Source organism: Myodes glareolus, chromosome 5 (genome assembly GCF_982192425.1).
Source record: "Myodes glareolus chromosome 5, mMyoGla1.1, whole genome shotgun sequence".
Lineage (NCBI taxonomy): Eukaryota > Metazoa > Chordata > Mammalia > Rodentia > Cricetidae > Myodes > Myodes glareolus.
Genome location: NC_142030.1, coordinates 29,795,850 through 29,813,018, shown reverse-complemented (window position 1 = coordinate 29,813,018; position 17,169 = coordinate 29,795,850). Strand labels below are relative to the sequence as shown.

General features: G+C 41.4%; 1 protein-coding gene across 3 annotated transcripts in view; it reads right to left on the bottom strand.

Moving 5' to 3' along the window:
* Window positions 1-17,169, bottom strand: part of Ccdc66 (coiled-coil domain containing 66) — a 29,350-nt gene that overhangs the window by 8,203 nt on the left and 3,978 nt on the right. For 2 of the 3 annotated variants that reach the window (XM_048421050.3, XM_085687790.2), the window contains exons 4-10: window positions 14,940-15,384; window positions 11,997-12,162; window positions 11,749-11,852; window positions 10,801-10,913; window positions 2,102-2,349; window positions 1,841-1,925; window positions 347-508 (exon numbers count right to left, since the gene is read on the bottom strand). In XM_048421050.3, the coding sequence (XP_048277007.3) occupies window positions 347-508; window positions 1,841-1,925; window positions 2,102-2,349; window positions 10,801-10,913; window positions 11,749-11,852; window positions 11,997-12,162; window positions 14,940-15,384 (1,323 nt within the window). The remainder of the gene's footprint in view (window positions 1-346; window positions 509-1,840; window positions 1,926-2,101; window positions 2,350-10,800; window positions 10,914-11,748; window positions 11,853-11,996; window positions 12,163-14,939; window positions 15,385-17,169) is intronic. The other variant, XM_085687789.2, reaches the window with a different exon arrangement.

Sequence of the window (17,169 nt, the reverse complement as noted above, 5' to 3'; positions counted from 1 at the left end):
GAGGTCATAAATCAGCTTTCCAAATCCTTTCTTGGGACATGTGTTCCAGGTACTGGTGGTGAACATGCCTTACCCGCTGAGGCATCCTGTGGCCCCAATACCTAGAATTATTAGAAGGAACTGTGTATCTACTAACCAGGTAATAATGAAGCTTGGCACTGCTTTCACCCTGAGCACCTCCCATTAACACACCAAGCGTGCAGCATCTGAGACGTGGACTATATGAGGAGTGTGACCCTGCCAGGCCTCCTTTTCCTTAGCTGTAATGTTTCCACATGTAGCTGTACAATTCAAAACATGTGCAGACCTCCAGCCTCTTCCTTACTTCCATAATACAAGTACCTACTTCCTTCTGCTTCTGCTTCAGAATATCCTCTTCATATTGCCTCTGCATCTCCTCCCGTTCCCGAGCCAAGCGCTGCTCCTCTTCCTGCTCTTCCTTCTTTCTTTGTTCTTCTTCCTGTTGCTTCTTCCTGCGATTCTCTTCTACCTGAGCCATGATTGCTTTCTGGTCAGAAGTAATTACAAGTTACTCTGACAAATAAAAATTTATATAGTGCTGGCTTTGATGATGAGAATATAATTTATCAGTTAGACACACAATGAAGGGTGGAAGTAATTGTGCTTCCTAGCATGTGTATCACAAAAGAGAATCAACTAAAGGAATTACCTCACTACTCGCCACACTGACTAATAAATGGGAGATGCTCTCAGCTTTTTACTGTGATCAAAAAGAAAATTAACTGGGCCAAATTACTCATAAAATATTCAAAAGAATTGCTGAACCTGGGCACAGCGATGCATGCTGAGGGCCTATCTGTACTGGGCACAGAGTGTAGTGATATTTCATTTGTATTTTAATAAATGAAACTTGCCTGAAGATCAGAGAGTGGAGCAGCCCCACTGGTCAGCCATACAGACCAGGCAGTTGTGACACACACCTTTAATCCCAGTAGCTATACTAGTTTAATTCCAGCCCTAGAAAGGATTTTAAAATGAGAGGAGACAGCTCTTAGGCTCAGTCTCATTCTGAGATTCTTAGAGGCAGGATTGTCATTTTCAAACCAAGGTCAAGGTAACAGCCAGTGCCTGGCTGCCTTGCTTTTCTGACCTTCAGATTTAACGCCAATTTCTCTCTCTGAGTTTTTATTAATCATGCTTCAACTGCATGCTGAATGTCTATCTGTGGCCCCTGCTACTCAGAAGACTAGGTTAGAAAATGTTTGAGCCACATCTGAGCAACATGGCTCATTTCAACACGCAAACTCTTCAGAGAAAAGAGAACCACAAAAACTTAGATCATGAAATGTCTCTAACGTCAGCCTGAAAAGAGTTTTAATCTTAGCCTTATATTACCTACTAGATTGCTTAGTCAGACATCTACTTTAATTTTTTTGGTATGTTTTCTTTCAAAGACCCAAATGGAACTCTGAGGCAGTAGCTAATACTTCATAATAGTTCCAAGAGTATACAACATACTCATTTAATGGATCCGCCAGAAGGCAGGAAGCATGACAATAATGCTGTCTGGTCCTCCGCCCAAGCTTATTTCTAATAGGATACCAGTTGTGTTAAGAGACTGGATTTACAGCAGAATATAAGTGAACCCAAGCTGAAAATTGGGATTTGGGAGGTGGAGATCAAGAATTCAAGACCAGCCTTGGCTACTTAGCAAATTCAAGATTAGTCTGAGCTACATTCAAGCTTCTCTCGGGGGGAAAAAATACTCAGTTTTCCATTTACTTAAGTGCGTGCTGGCCGTCATGGCTTACTAAGGCAAAGAACACTGTTTTACAATGTGAGGCACAGTACACAAACACCAAATGCTTCCGTGTGATACCTGATGTTCTAATTGCTTGTGCCGGCGTTTTTCCCGCTCCTCAATCTGTGCTGGGTCCAAGAGTGCAGTCATAGAACGGAGAAAGCTGTGAAGCACACATTAGTTATTCAGAATTGCCAGAAAAGTTAACCATCTTTTGTTTAAGCTACATCTTTAATCACTTCTATTTCAAAGAAAAATGCCAAGCTGAAAATAACTAGACACAGTGACAGTTCTAGTCAAATACACTTTCTGAAGACTAAACGCTAGATGTAAACTTACTTTGTTTTCTGACTGTATGACACAGTCATATCCGTAACAGGTTTGGCTCTCTGTTCTTCTGAAGGTTCCAGCTGGATGGCAAGTGAAGGTGTGTAAACACTGTGGACATCAGTCAGCTCCTGAGTGTCAGGAGAGACACAACAGGACTCCGAGTGTTGGTGTGTTCGCTGACAGGACAGCCGAAATTGAGAACCAGCATGACTCGTTAAGGAATCAGAGTGCACTGCCCATCTGTCATGTTCCTCGCCCTGACAGTGACAAACGAGAAACACCCAGAATCTTTTCAACTACTCCTGTACAAAATTATGAACGACAAACAGTAATGGCTGGAGAGAGAGGTTTTAAGATTTTTAGCTGGGTGGTGGTGGCGCACGCCTTTAATTTCAGCACTTGGGAGGCAGAGACAGGTGGATCTCTGTAGTTTGAGGTAACTACAAGAGCTAGTTATAGGACAGGCAAAGATTTTAATTATTTTTGATTTCATGTATGTGTAGGTATGTGCATGGGAGCAGGTTCCCACAGAAGAGTTCCAAAGCAGTGTCAAATGCCCTGGGGCTGGAGTTGAAGACACGGTAAGCTACCTAGGATAGATGCTGGAAACTGAACTCGGTCCTCCTTAAGAGCACTATGTACTCTTAACCACTGGGCTATCTCTCCAGCACCAGTTGTTATTTTTTTCTTTAATTAATTAATTAATTGTTTTTTGAGTCAGGGTTTCTCTATGTAACAGTCTTGACTGTTCTTGGAACTCACTATGTAGACCAGGCTGGCCTCGAACTCGCAGAGCCCTGCCTGCCTCTGCCTTCTGAGTACTCGGATCAAAGGTGTGCGCCACCACCACCTGGTGCACCAGTTGTTCTTAATGGCCTCTTATTTTTTTTTTTAATGTTCATAGGCTCTACATCCTTTTGAATTCACGATAGTCTTTTGAGGAGCTTACATATAGTTCTGAATACTGTTGTATCAATGTGACAACACAAGACAGTCACCTAAGAGGAGGCACCTCAAGGAAAACATGCCCCTCTACGATCCATTAGTGATCAGTGGGTGAAAGTCCAGCCCACGGTGGGAGCCATCCCTAGGCTGGTGTCCTGGGTTCTACAAGAAAGCAGGCTGAGTTGGGTATCAGGAGCAAGCCAGTAAGCAGCTCCCCTCCATGGCCTCTGCATCAGTTCCCGCCTCCAGGTTCCTGCCCTGATTGAGTTCCTGTTCTGGGTTCCCTCAATAATAAACTACTGTGCAGAAGTATAAGCCAAATAAACCCTTTCCTCCCCAACTTCTTTTTGGTCATGGTGTTTTGTTTTATTGCAGCAACAAAGATCCTAACTAAGTTACATATTAATGACTTTTTTAATAACTTGTGGCTTTAATTATTCCCAGATGGCTCGGCAAGTAAGGACATTTGCCTAACCCGATGACCCAAGTATAATCCTGCACTCAGTGACTCTTTGAATGTTGCCTACTGACCTCCACACAGGATGTGGTGTGTGCACCCCCCCCCCACAAACATACTAAAAAATGTAAAAACCAATGCTTTAAAAATGGTAAATGTTATATGTACTTTATCTCAAAACGTGGTGGGAGGTTTGTTTGTTTGCTTGTTTTTAATTAGGTAAAGCACAAAATAACTTCCTGCTGGCCAGCTGTAGGCTGCGTCTGATAGGGGCGAACATCAGGGGTGTGGTCTGGGAGGGCAAGCGGCAGCAGTGTGCTCAGCGATGGTAACTATTCTGTATCAAAGTGTGGATTAGAACATACCCTCTTTATTTCAGGGGCTTCTGGGGTGCTATTCATGAGGAGAAAGCCAAGATTTCAATTTGGGGGGTAATCTCAAAAACCTCATGTTTCATTAACCTGGAAGCACAAAAGGAGCTTAAACATGCACAGTGTAAAGGAACGGACTTTTTATTACCAAGTTCATTCACTCTTCTTTTGTCAATAAAATAGTATTTCTCCAAAGGCTGAAGATGTAACTCTTGCCTAGCACATACAAAAAGAAAAATGCAACAGAAACTTGCCAATAGCACACATAATCACAGTGCATGAGGCCGCTCTCCAATAGCGCACACACTCACAGTGCACGAGGCTGCTCTCCAATAGCGCACACACTCACAGTGCACGAGGCTGCTCTCCAATAGCACACACACAGTGCACGAGGCTGCTCTTCACTACTGAAGGACAGCAGTTCATCACACTCTTCTTTTACTCTTGCTTAGCCAGACCTGGAGTTTGAGTCTTTGTTTTCAGACTTCCACTACGGAGCCACAGACAGATACAAGCCCCTGACAGTAAGAGAGAAGGAGTCTAGACCCTCAGCACCCACATAAATGTTGGGCAGTTGTGGGGGCCAGTCCATAATCCAGAATGTGAGCTCAAGCCCTAGAATCAGACTCTCTGAACTGGGAGCTACAAGACAAGTGAGAAACTCGGCCTCAACAGGTAAACAGAAATCTAGGAAGACACCAGAAGTCACTCTCTGGCTTCCAAATGTACATTCACATGTGTACATATATAACCACATACTTGGGAATATATATACATACAGATATGCAAGCAAACCACACATATGCATGCACCCACACACACAAAGTTAAAAAGTTAAAAAAATATATCTAATGATTGGCAATTAGAAGAAAAGAGACTCAGAATCATTCCTTTGAGGCAAATAGGTTATACAGAAATCAAGGACTAAGGGGTTCAAACATCCAAAGAACTAACACTTAGAACTCACCATCCAATGACTGACTAGCTTTAAGTACTGGCCATCCATCAGTATGGACAGCCAGAATCGGTCAAGGAACCTGTGACAGAATGTTTGAACAAACAGCAGGAGAGACAGGAACAAAGGAGGGAGGGAAGGAAGATGTCTTTAAATCTAATTAAACACCAATAAAGATCAGCAAGGCAACTTATAAATTTCAAATAGAAACTGAGAAAACTAGTTTGGGCCATGATTAAGTACCACATCAAACCTAAGAAAAGTATCTTTTCATTTCTAATCAGTAAGCACTAAAGATTTGTAGTGCTAGGCATGATGGTGTATGCCCAGAAATCTAGCACAAAGTGGCTGAGCAGGAGGACTGTTACAAGTTTGAGGCCAGCCAGGGCTACATAACAAAATTCTGCCTCAAGAAACCCAAATCATCAAAGTAAGTCCTATAATTTGAAAACTTCACATTTTAAACCTGTGGTAAAGGCCAGGCATGGTGGCACAAATCTTTAATCTTGTTACTCTAGAAAAGCAGGCAGATCTCTGGGAGTTTGAGGCCAGCCTGGTCTACACAATGAATTCTAGGATAGCTTAAGCAAACTAGTGAGACCCTGTCTTGAAAGAAACAAGTCAAAAAAAAATTGTAATAACAAGAGACATAAGCAGAATGCTTGACTGAGAAATAAGTCAACTGTCCACTGGGAACAGAAACCAGGAGCAAATCCAATCCCGGGAGCCAACCCAGTCCCGGGACACTGGCGGATGAGGATTGAGTCAGCAATCTCCACCAGAACAGGTTCAACTCCAAGCAAGGGACTTCTGCAGGAGGAGATCCAGACCAGGATTTACATAAACAGGGCAAAGCCAGCAGCCTAGACCAAAGTAGGCCTGAGACAGCAAACTGCAAGTGAGCAGAGCAAGGCACAGGAGCGCTGAGCTATCTCCAGGAACAGGAGTAACCAAGGGGTAACTAGAACTGTGACACTGACTGTACCACGAGGAACAACCATCTGAGCTTTGGATTCACTGGCACCTAGAAGATTATTAACAGAATCTCAGACAGCTCCAACCACACCTATTAGAGGAAAGGATGAGTAGAAAAGGTAAGATCACATGCTACACCACAAAGAGCAACACAATACCAGTAAAACCTAAAGACCCTACAACAGCAAGACCTAAACAACCAAATATGGATGAACCAGAAGAAAATGATCTAAAAAATAACCTCAAGAGAATGTTTGAAATTCTTAAAGATGAAATAAGAAATTCCCTTAAAGAAATTGAGGAAAAGACAAAAAAATTGGAAAATATCAGCAAATCACTTAAAGAAAACCAAGAAAAAGAAATCAAACACATAAAAGAAACTATTCAGGACTTGAAAACTGAAATAAAAACAATACAGAAATCACAAGCTGAAGGAATTATAGAAACAAATCATGCGAAAAAGATCAGGAACCACAAATGCAAGCATGAACAGCAGAATACAAGAGATGGAAGAGAAAATCTCAAGCACTGAAGATACAGTAGAGGAAATAGACTCATCAATTAAAGAAAACATTAAATCTAACAAAAGCATAACCCAAAATATTCAGGAAATATGGGACACCATTAAAAGGCCAAATCTTACAATAATCGGTATAGAAGAAGGAGAAGTTCAACTCAAAGGCACAGAAAATTTATTTAACAAAATCATAGAAGAAAACTTTCCCTACCTAAAGTAAGAAATGCCTATGAAGATACAAGAAGCTTACAGAACACCAAATAGACTAGATCCAAAAAAAAGTCCTCTCGCTACATAATAATCAAAACACTAAATATACAGAGTAAAGAAAGATTGTCAAGAGCTGCAAAGGAAAAAGGCCAAGTAACATATAAAGGTAGACCTATCAGAATTACACTTGACTTCTCATTGGAGACAATGAAAGCCAGAAGGTCATTGTCAAGCATTATGCAGACATTAAGAGGCCACGGATGCCAGACCAGACTACTATGCCCAGCAAATCTGTCAATCACCATAGGAGGACAAAACAAGATATTTCATTACAAATCTAGATTTCAGCAACACCTAGCCACAAACTGCTGTGGGAGAATTGTCTGTATTCTGTCAATCATGTTTTAAATAAATGCTGATTGGCCAGGCAGGAAGTATAGGCGAGTCAACTAGACAGAAAGTAGAGGCGAGGCGATGAGAACAGAAGTATTCTGGGAAGAAGGAAGCCTTCTCCCCAGTCCTGCCCAGACCACTGAAGAAGCAGGATGTGACCTGCCCTGCTGAAAAAGGTACTGAGCCATGTGGCTAACACAGATAAGAATAATGGGCTATATAAATTATAAGAGCTAATACGAAGCCTGAGCTAATGGGCCAATCAGTTTATAATCTTCTGTAGACCTCTGTGTGATTTTCTCTAGGACTAAACGGCTGGAGGAATGGGCAGAACAGAAACCCCAACAAGCAGCCAGGCCCTCATGTTACAGAATGGTGCCCAACGTGGACAATTGCATCCAACTACGTCCATATTCCAAATGTTGTTTATAAATGTTCTTTTACATTTAAAGGGGGATATGATTTAGATATGGATACTTTGCATTGGTATGGATTTTGCTTTAGTGATATAAATTTAAGGTCAATTTTGTTATATGTGTATGTATTTCTGATCTTGATTAAGGTATTGTGATTGTGTAGTTCATTTAAAAACTGTAATGTATAATTAGGAAATATAGGTTGTTAATGGATAATCATCGATAATAGTCAAGCTTGTAGTCATGTTAGTTAGATTTACTAGATATATAGAGATATATTTCAGTTAGGTAGGCATTCTTCATATCTTTCAAAGACTACAGAATATGGCATTTAATGTTTTAATAACTTAGGGCTTTTCATGACAATGAGACATGTCTGCTCCTGGCAGCACCAATCTAATTCAAAAGGAAGATGGGCATCGAAGAGGCTCCTTATGGAGTTGGTTAGCCATTTGGGCAAGAAACTGCTCTTGCCTGGACTGTTGCATAAACTGGACACAAAGAACCCGCAGAGAGAGGTCTGCTGAACTTGCCTAAATGTAAGATGATCCCTCAGAGTTCCTGATTCATGAAAGAGTCTGTGAGACATTCTGCAGAACACAAAAAAAAAGTGACTGAACTGTCTTTGAAATTTCCTGCTTCATGGAAATGTCTGCTGGATACTATGGGCCTGAAGGCCAAAGATAGATGCCCCAACAGTAAGAAGAACTTTGGGTAAATATCCAGGCAGTGAGATGTCTCTGTCATTTCTAGAGTTTTGGAAGTTGCTTACTTCTTGTTTACTTAGGTAATATTATATCCTTCTGGAGTCTTTGATGGAGTTGAAGAATATAGTTTCCATTGTTATAATAAAAGATAAAATAGATATAAATATTATAACTGTAATTCTTGCTTGATAACTATTTTGTTATATGTAATTTTACTATGCTAAAGTGAAGGCCTTTCTTTTTTGTTTAAATAGAAAAGGGGGAAATGGTGTAGGAAGTTCTTCTGTTTGTGTGTTGCTTTCATTGGTTAAATAAAGAGACTGCCTTGGCCTTTTGATAGGGCAGCCCTTAAGTGGGCGGAGTACACAGAACAAAATGCTGGGAAGAAAGGAAGTGTGGCAGATGCCATGAATCTCTGGCCTGAGAGGATATAGGTTAGAATCTTGCCCGTAAGCCACAATCATGTGGTGATATACAGATTTAATAGAAATGGGTTAATCAAGATATGAGAGTTAGCCAATAAAAGGCTAGAGCTAATGGGCCAGGCAGTAATTTAATTAATACAATTTCTGTGTGCTTATTTTGGAAGTTAACCTTGCTGGGTGGCAGGACACAGCCAGCTCCTCCTATTACCCAAGGAACTTCTACAACTCATAAACACTTTCAGCAATGTAGCAGGATACAAGATTAACTCAAAAAAAAAAATCAGTAGCCCTCCTGTACACAGATGATAAAAGGGCTGGGGAAGAAATCAGAGAATCAATACCCTTCACAATAGCCACAAAGAGCATGAAATATCTTGGAGTAACTCTAACCAAACAAGTGGAAGACGTGTATGACAAGAACTTTAAATCTTTGACGAAAGAAATTTAAGAAGACACTAGAAAGTGGCAAGATCTCCCATGTTCATGGGTAGGCAGAATTAATATAGTAAAAATGGGAATCTTACCAAAAGTAATCTACAGATTCAACACAATGCCCATCAAAATCCCAGCAAAATTCTTCAAAGACCTCGAAAGAACGGTACTCAACTTCATATGGAAAAGCAAAAAACCCAGGATAGCCAAAATAATCCTGCACAATAAAAGAACTTCTGGAGGCATCACAATCCCTGACTTCAAACTCTACTACAGAACTACAGTACTGAAAACAGCCTGGTATTGGCATAAGAACAGACAAGAGGGCGGACGGTGGTGATGCACGCCTTTAATCCCAGCACTCGGGAGGCAGAGGCAGGCGGATCTTTGTGAGTTCAAGGCTAGCCTGGTCTACAAGAGCTAACTCCAGGACAGGCTCCAAAGCTACAGAGAAACCCTGTCTCAAAAAACCAAAACAAACAAACAAAAAGAACAAACAGAAGGACCAATGGAACCAAATTAGAAGACCCGATCTTTGAACACCTGATCTTTGACAAGGAAGCAAAAGATTTCAAATGAAAAAAAAAAGCATATTTAACAAGTGATGCTGGCATAACTTGATATCAACATGTAGAAGAATGAAAATAGATCCATATCAATCACCATGCACAAAACTCAAGTCCAAATGGATCAAAGACTTCAACATAAAGCCAGCCACACTGAACCTTATAGAAGAGAAAGTGGGAAGTACACTTGAACACATTGGCACAGGGAACCACTTCCTAAATATAACCCCAGCAACACAGACACTGAGAGAAACAATTAATAAATGGAACCTCCTGAAACTGAAAAGCTTCTGTAACGAAACGGACACGGTCAACAATACAAAACGTCAGCCTACAGAATGGGAAAAGATCTTCACTAACCCCACAACAGAGATCTGATCTCCAAAATATACAAAAAAACTCAAGAAATTGGACACCAAAAGAACACATAATTCAATAAAAAAAAAAAAATGGAGTACAGACCTAAGTACAGACCTAAACAGAGAACTCTCAACAGAGGAATCTAAAATGGCTGAAAGACACTTAAGGAAATGTTCAACATCCTTACTCATCAGAGAAATGCAAATCAAAACAACTCTGAGATTCCATCTTACACCTGTAAGAATGGTCAAGATCAAAAACACTGACGACAACTTATGCTGGAGAGGTTGTGGGGAACAGGTAACAATTCTGCATTGCTGGTGGGAATGCAAGCGGGTACAGTCCCTCTGGATGTCAGTGTGGCGATTTCTCAGAAAATTAGGAAACAATCTTCCTTAAGACCCAGTAATACCACTTTTGGGTATATATCCAAAGGATGCTCAATTGTGCACAAGGACATGTGCTCAACTATGTTCATAGCAGCTTTGTTTGTCATAGACAGAACCTGGAAACGACCTAAATGCCCCTTGACCAAAGAATGGATAAGAAAAATGTGGTACATTTACACAATGGAGTACTACACAGCAGAAAAAATAACGACAGCTTGAATTTTGCAGGAAAATGGATGGAGCTAGAAAACATTATTTTGAGAGGTAACTTAGATACAGAAGGAGAATTATCACATGTACTCACTCATAAGTGGTTTTTAAACATGAAGCAAAAAAAGCCAGCCTACAAACCACAATCCCAGAGAACTTAGACAACAACGAGGACACTAAGAGAGACTTACATAGATCTAATCTACATGGGAAGTAGAAAGTAGAAAAAGACAAGCTCTCCTGAGTAAATTGGGAGCATGGGGACCTTGGGGGGAGGTTTGAACGAGGAAGGGGAGAGGCGGGGAGGGAAGCAGAGAAAAATGTAGAGCTCAATAATTATCAATAAAAAAGGAATGCTTGACTGAATTTGATATTCTTACCTTAGATTGGTCAAGGATTTGAAGTTTCTCACATTCTATTTCGGATTTTTTCCAAGGATCATTCCATTTTTGAGAAGCTTCTTTTTCTTTCCTTTTTAAGGCAACCTGTTCATCTATAAATAATGTCCTTTTTAAAAAATACATACAAAAAGTGTAAAAAAAAGAATCATGTAAACAAATCACGACCTTAAGGAGTACAAAATGAAGCAGTTAATCAAAGTAGTTTGCTTGGGAGAAGATGACTCACAAGACAGAAAGGAACTTTGAAGGATATGGGATAAAAAGAAAACATTGATTTAGAGTCAAGCTTAAGTACAGCATAGACAGAATGTTTTTATTACAGAGATCAGAAAAGTGAAACAGTTCCTCAGATACTGTTGTGCTAACTGCTCTGCACTTCTACCTTTCTATGTTATTATTACTAACAGTCTTATAAGGTACATAGCCTAACTTCAGGGTCAACCCCAAGCTCAACTGCTTCCTGCCGATGTAACAGACACACTGCTATTTTTCATGCTAAACCTTGATTTCTTCTGTGAAATTAGGCAATAGTATCACCTATTTCAGGGTAGGGTGTACTCAGTTCTCACTAACTTCTGAAAGTAAAATAGGAACTGGCTGGTGAGATGGCTCACTGGTCACCAAGTCTGACACCCTAAATCCAATCCCAATGGTAGAAGAAGAGAACTGACCCTTCCAAATTGTTCTCTGACCTACATACACACACACAGACACACACAGACACACACACAGACACACACACAGACACACACAGACACACACACACACATACACACACACAAACAGAAACGGTCCAGGACTATTTGCAGGACTTCAGAAGGATGCCAGAGATGCACTGCTCATACTGAACAAGACTTGCTAATGTACTGAAAGGCAACCAAGTACCCCATGGGCCAACAGACCTGTACCAGAAAGCATATAAATTACCCAGCTCTTTCTTCCACTGCGCTCTTCTGGCTTCCAACAAACTTCTGTCGCGCTCCCGTTCCCCCAGAGTACTGAATATGTCAGCTGGCTTCCACTCATTCTCTCTAAGATAGAACACACACAGGAACCAAGGAGCCTTATCACTATGTTTCCATGTGACTGACGGCCAAGTCTTCAGAGCACTTCATGCAATGGACAAGCAAATACATATTCTCCAAATACTCCAGAAACACATGCGAGTCACATACATGGCCATTTTCTTCTCACACTGCTGAAGGGCCTCTTGAGCTCTACTGAGGACACACTTCCCTTCATCTGAGACAGGTGAAACGGCCTCCGTCTTCTGCAGTGACCCTGTGGCATTCACACTCTTCGACTGGCTAGGGACACTGATTAGCTGGAAACTGTCTCGGCCTAGGAAATAAAATGCATGTTTTAAAATCACACTATCATATAGCATCCCATCCTAATATACAGTCAAAAGAAAAGTCTTAGCAGGCATGACGGCTCATACCCATAACCTCAGGTAACACTCAGGAAGCCGGGGCAGGAGGATCACTCGGAGTTTGAGGCCAGTCTGAACAACATATCAAGTCTTTGGCCAGCCTAGGATGCAGAGTAAGACTTTGTCTCAAAATAAATAAATAAATAAATGAAAACAGGGAGGTGTGGAAGCACCAACCTTTGTTCCTAGCACACAGGAGGCCAATCTGTTTCAGGCCAGCCCTGGCTACACAGTTAGAGCCTGACTCTTGGGAATGATAGCACACACCTGTAATCTTGGCCCTCAGGAGACAGAGCAAGAGAATCAGAAGTTAAGGCAGCCTCAGCTACATGACAACATCTCAAAAACAAAGGCCAACAGCCCAGTCAGTAGAGTGCCTGCCTTGCATGAACACAGCCTTAGGCCGACTCCCAAGCACCACATAATCCAGCACATAGGGCAAACCTAGATTTCTGGCACTTGGAAGGGAAGGGAAGGAAAACTGGGAGGAGTTCAAGAGGACCCTGGAAACAACAGCAGGGTTATTATAACAAATAAAAATAACAGACTGACAGGATCTCCTTGTTTGAGACAGGGTACTGGTGGACTGAGGCCAGGCTGACCTACAAGAGACCCTTACCCTAAACAATAATCAAGAAAAAGAGAAAGTTGAGGCCCAGAGATTAAATAGCTGACTACTTGTCACAGCCATACAACTTCTTACAACAACAACAAAACCAGAACCAAAACCGAAAAATCAGGGCTGGGAATACCACTAAGCTGGTCTAGAACACACCAAAATGCTTGCTCATATGCCAACCCAGCATACTCCATCCCTAGCATTGCACGAACCAGTAAGGTGGGGCATACCTGTGTCGAAAAGCTCAGGAGGTGGAGGCAGGAAGGCAGGTCAGTCTTCAGTTATGTACTGAGTTTGAAACCAGCCTAGTTACAAAACAAAACACCTCCATTCACTCTTGCCAAAATAATTTATATTTATAGCTTAATTTATATAATTTAAAATTACATGTTATTTGTAATTATATATAACTATAATATAAATCACAATAGAGAGAGAGAGGCAAATGCAAATAGTTTAATTAAAACCATGACCTCCCATAAATAAATGGAGGAATAATGGATTGGGGGGGTAGGAACAGAGAGGGGATGGAGGGAGAGACTGGGAGGAGAAGAGAGAGGGGAAACTGTGGCTGGGATGTAAAATAAATGAATAAATAAATTCATTAAAAAAACAACAACCATGACCTTGCTTTTCTTCTTTACCTGTGGAAGTTTTCTGTGAACTGTGGTCTATGTGCCCAGCTGCCATAATTAAACCAAGTCTTGTACAAAAAGTTCACGCTCTAGCTTAAACATCCTTGTGACCCTCCTGAATGTGCCATTTCTCTTAGAAGAGGGAGCTTCTAAAATGCAAGTTACCTCAGGATTCAGTAAAATCTCTTGACTCTACTGGTATTAACTCTCCTTATACCTATACAGTTCTGAGCTACAATTCTGGCCTAGAGAAAGCCAGCTTCCTTTATTTTACAGACATCTAGACGGAGAGAAGGAACCCCAGTCTGCACATGCGGGAGCACACAGAAGCTCCCCGGCACCCAAGCTGGCTGCGTGACCCTCCCATGGCATCTGAGTACTTTCCCAGTCACAATGCCTTAGCTCAAAGCTGACAGTGGGCTTTTTAAAACAAAATCCTGATTAGTGGAACAGAAAGCCTACAATACTCGTCTAGGAATACATCTGATTTACACTGGTGAAAGAACAGTAGAGCCAACCTTAGCGGGGACGAAGGGAAGGACAAGAGGCACAAACAGGAACCAGAACATGGTATTTCAGAAACTTAAGTCTTCACAGCAAGGCGTCTTAAGATACCCTTCAATAGCAGAGGCTTATCTTTTTAAACCCTTGTGTGTAATTTTTCATTTTTGAAATGGGTTCCCACTGTGTAGCTCAAGCTTGCCTCAGTTTGTGTACTCCTGCTCCAGTCTGCTGAGTTCAGGGACTATAACGCTAAACCCCATTGCAGGCTTATGCAAATATTTTAACTGCTGAGCTATCTCTCCAGCCCCCAAACCAGCTTTTAAGATTATTTTGAGGCCAGGCACAGTGTCAAAGGCTTTTAATCCCAGCACTCAATAGGCAGAGGCAGATGGATCTTCATGAGTCTGAGCACCAGCCTGGTCTATGTACAAAGCTCCAGGACCAGACCAGAGCTACATAAAGAGACCCTGATAAAGAAAGAAAGGAAGAAAGGAAGGAAGGAAAGAAGGAAGAAAGGAAGGAGAGAAGAGAGAGAGAAATATTTTAATCTTATATATTATTAATATATTTATAAGATAAATATATTAATCTTAACATATGGCAACACTATAAAGCAGTTTTACATATTTTATGTATAAGAAAGACTAATGTGTGGTGGCGCTGCCTTTAATCCCAGCACTCGGGAGGCAGAGGCAGGTGTGTCTCTGTAAGTTTGAGGCTAGGCTAGGCTACGCTACAGAGCATGTTCCAGGACAGTCAGGGCTACACAGAGAAACCCTGTCTTGTAACACCCTCCCTCCAAAAAAACAAAAGATCACTGCATGTTAAATCAGATTTTAAGAGACAGTCTCAAAAGCAGGCAATGAATCTGAAATACAAAAGTACATACTGGGAAAATTAATAGTACAAGGTTTAACAAGAATCTTACTTGCTTTTTCCTTCTTTCCGTTTTCAGCTAGGGACACGGATCCATTTCCTTGGCTCACACTCATCAAAATCTGTTGTAGTTGGTCTTGGGTTAGACACACCACACTGCTGTTCATGTTTTCGCTGGTGTGTGTTTTGCAAGGCTTCTGTTGAGCCACTCGGCATTTATCTGCGGTGTTTATAATCTTCTGGACGGTAGAGGCTGCAGGTGAAGACTCTTTCGGGAAATGAAAACAGTCTTTTTCTGCATGCTGCTGACATGAATCCTGAGACGGTGAAAATGGCAATCTGCTTTTCTCAGATCTTGCCTGTGAAGTTTCTGAACTGATTGTCTTCTTTTGAAAAACGTTTTCACTCCCAATGTAAGAATTCTGTGTTGATCTTAGAATGTGTCCAGTCTGTTTTATTCTTAAAGGACATTTTGCAATCTTGATCTTATTTCCCATCTGTGAAAACACAAGTTTATTCTTTAAGACAGTATATGAAAAAAACTGACCTTTCTGTCTGGAGACACAGTATTGCTATGCAGCCTAAGCCGGCCTTGATCCCCTCATCTCTTCTGAGACTGCAAGTATGTACCACTACACCCGGCTAACACCATCTTTATGCTTAAAATCTGTGATAAACCAGGCCTCTAAGCATTTCATTTTGCTATTAATTAGGTACTATAGCCATAAGATATTGTTTACCTTTGCAGACTTACACTTGAAAGACTCAACAATGAGAAATTATTTTAACTCTAGGTAATAGAGAACACAAATAAAATTGTATGTTATAGGTCATCTTCATTCTATGCCAGCTTTGAATTTTGTACCAGTAAATTATGTACCTCACACTCTCTCTTTGAGGTTACCAGTCCTTATCCCTTGACTATCTCAGCTGCTCGGCCACACTCACCAATTCCAGTCCTGTGTGAATTACTATCGTGGTCACATCCACATAGTAATTCTTCCACACTTCTGGCAGTCACTTCCTGATACTTGTCAATATTCTCCAGATGGCCTCACTCATTCCCCAGTGTTCCTGATGTTACACTGTGACCCCAGTGATCTTATATTGACCCTGTAAGGACCCACAACTGCAAGCGCGCCACAATTCCAAGTTCTAGATAAAGACTATCACTCCTGCTTTCTAGCCCATTCTCCTCCACATCCCTAAGTGCTCTTTACACATGCTGGGCTCTGCTACCTGCCCATCCTAGCACCACCCCGCTTGCTCATTTCCTTCTTAACAATCCTTTCTTTTCCATTCTTTAATCTGCAGTCTGTCACATATACTAAGCAAACCCCTCGGCTCTAGGTTTAGGTTGTTTTTAAAAATATATATTTTATGTATGTGTGCCTGAGTTTATGTTTATGAGGTCAGAAGAAGTGTGAGATGCTCTGGAACTGGAGTTACAGACGGGTGTGAGCTGCCCTGTTGCAGGAGCAGTCGGTGCTCTTAGCCACAGAGCCATCTCTCCAACTGCTGGCTGCAGGTTTTGGACAACTCCAGCATCCGGGTACATTTCTGCTTTTGCATCCCTGGAGTTTTTACAATATAACCGTCTAAATGATGGGAGACAAATTAAAATGTGCCCCATAAGTTAGACCAGATGGAAACTGGCATGACCTCAAGGGCATTTCTCTCACCTAAAGGATGCCACCATATCTTCCCAGCTACGCTGCACTCTTGTACAGGATACAGCCTAGCTGTAAGATCCTCCAATAGTTCAAGAAAATCAAGAATGCCAGATTTCAGATTCTCATTTTTAGGCATAACCAAGTCATTTTAGAGCCAAGTATGGTGTACCCCTTTAATTCTAGCACTCAGGAGGCAGAGGCAGGTGCATCTCTGTGAGTTTCAGGACAGCCAGGGCTGTGTGGAGCCATAAGGTTAAACTTTATGTCCTATATGTCCCCAAGGTACATCTTCCACAATAACTTATTTTTCATAATTTGGCATTTTGTAATATTTTCTATAGTCCCGGAATATACTTCCCAACTTCTTCTCAAAACAAAACACCTCAAAACCAAGTCCTTTTAGTTTTTCAAAAGTCACTTTATCAATCAAATTACCAAATCCTGTGCATGGCTCCGGCAGGTGACCCCACCCACCAGCTCACCCGTCTCCAGCCGCTGGAATGCTCCTCTTCTGCTGTCTTCAGCATGAGACCGTGTCGTCGTTGGGCACTTTAGTCCTTTAAACACTATCTCATTCAAACTCCTAGGCATTTTGCACTCTCACAACAG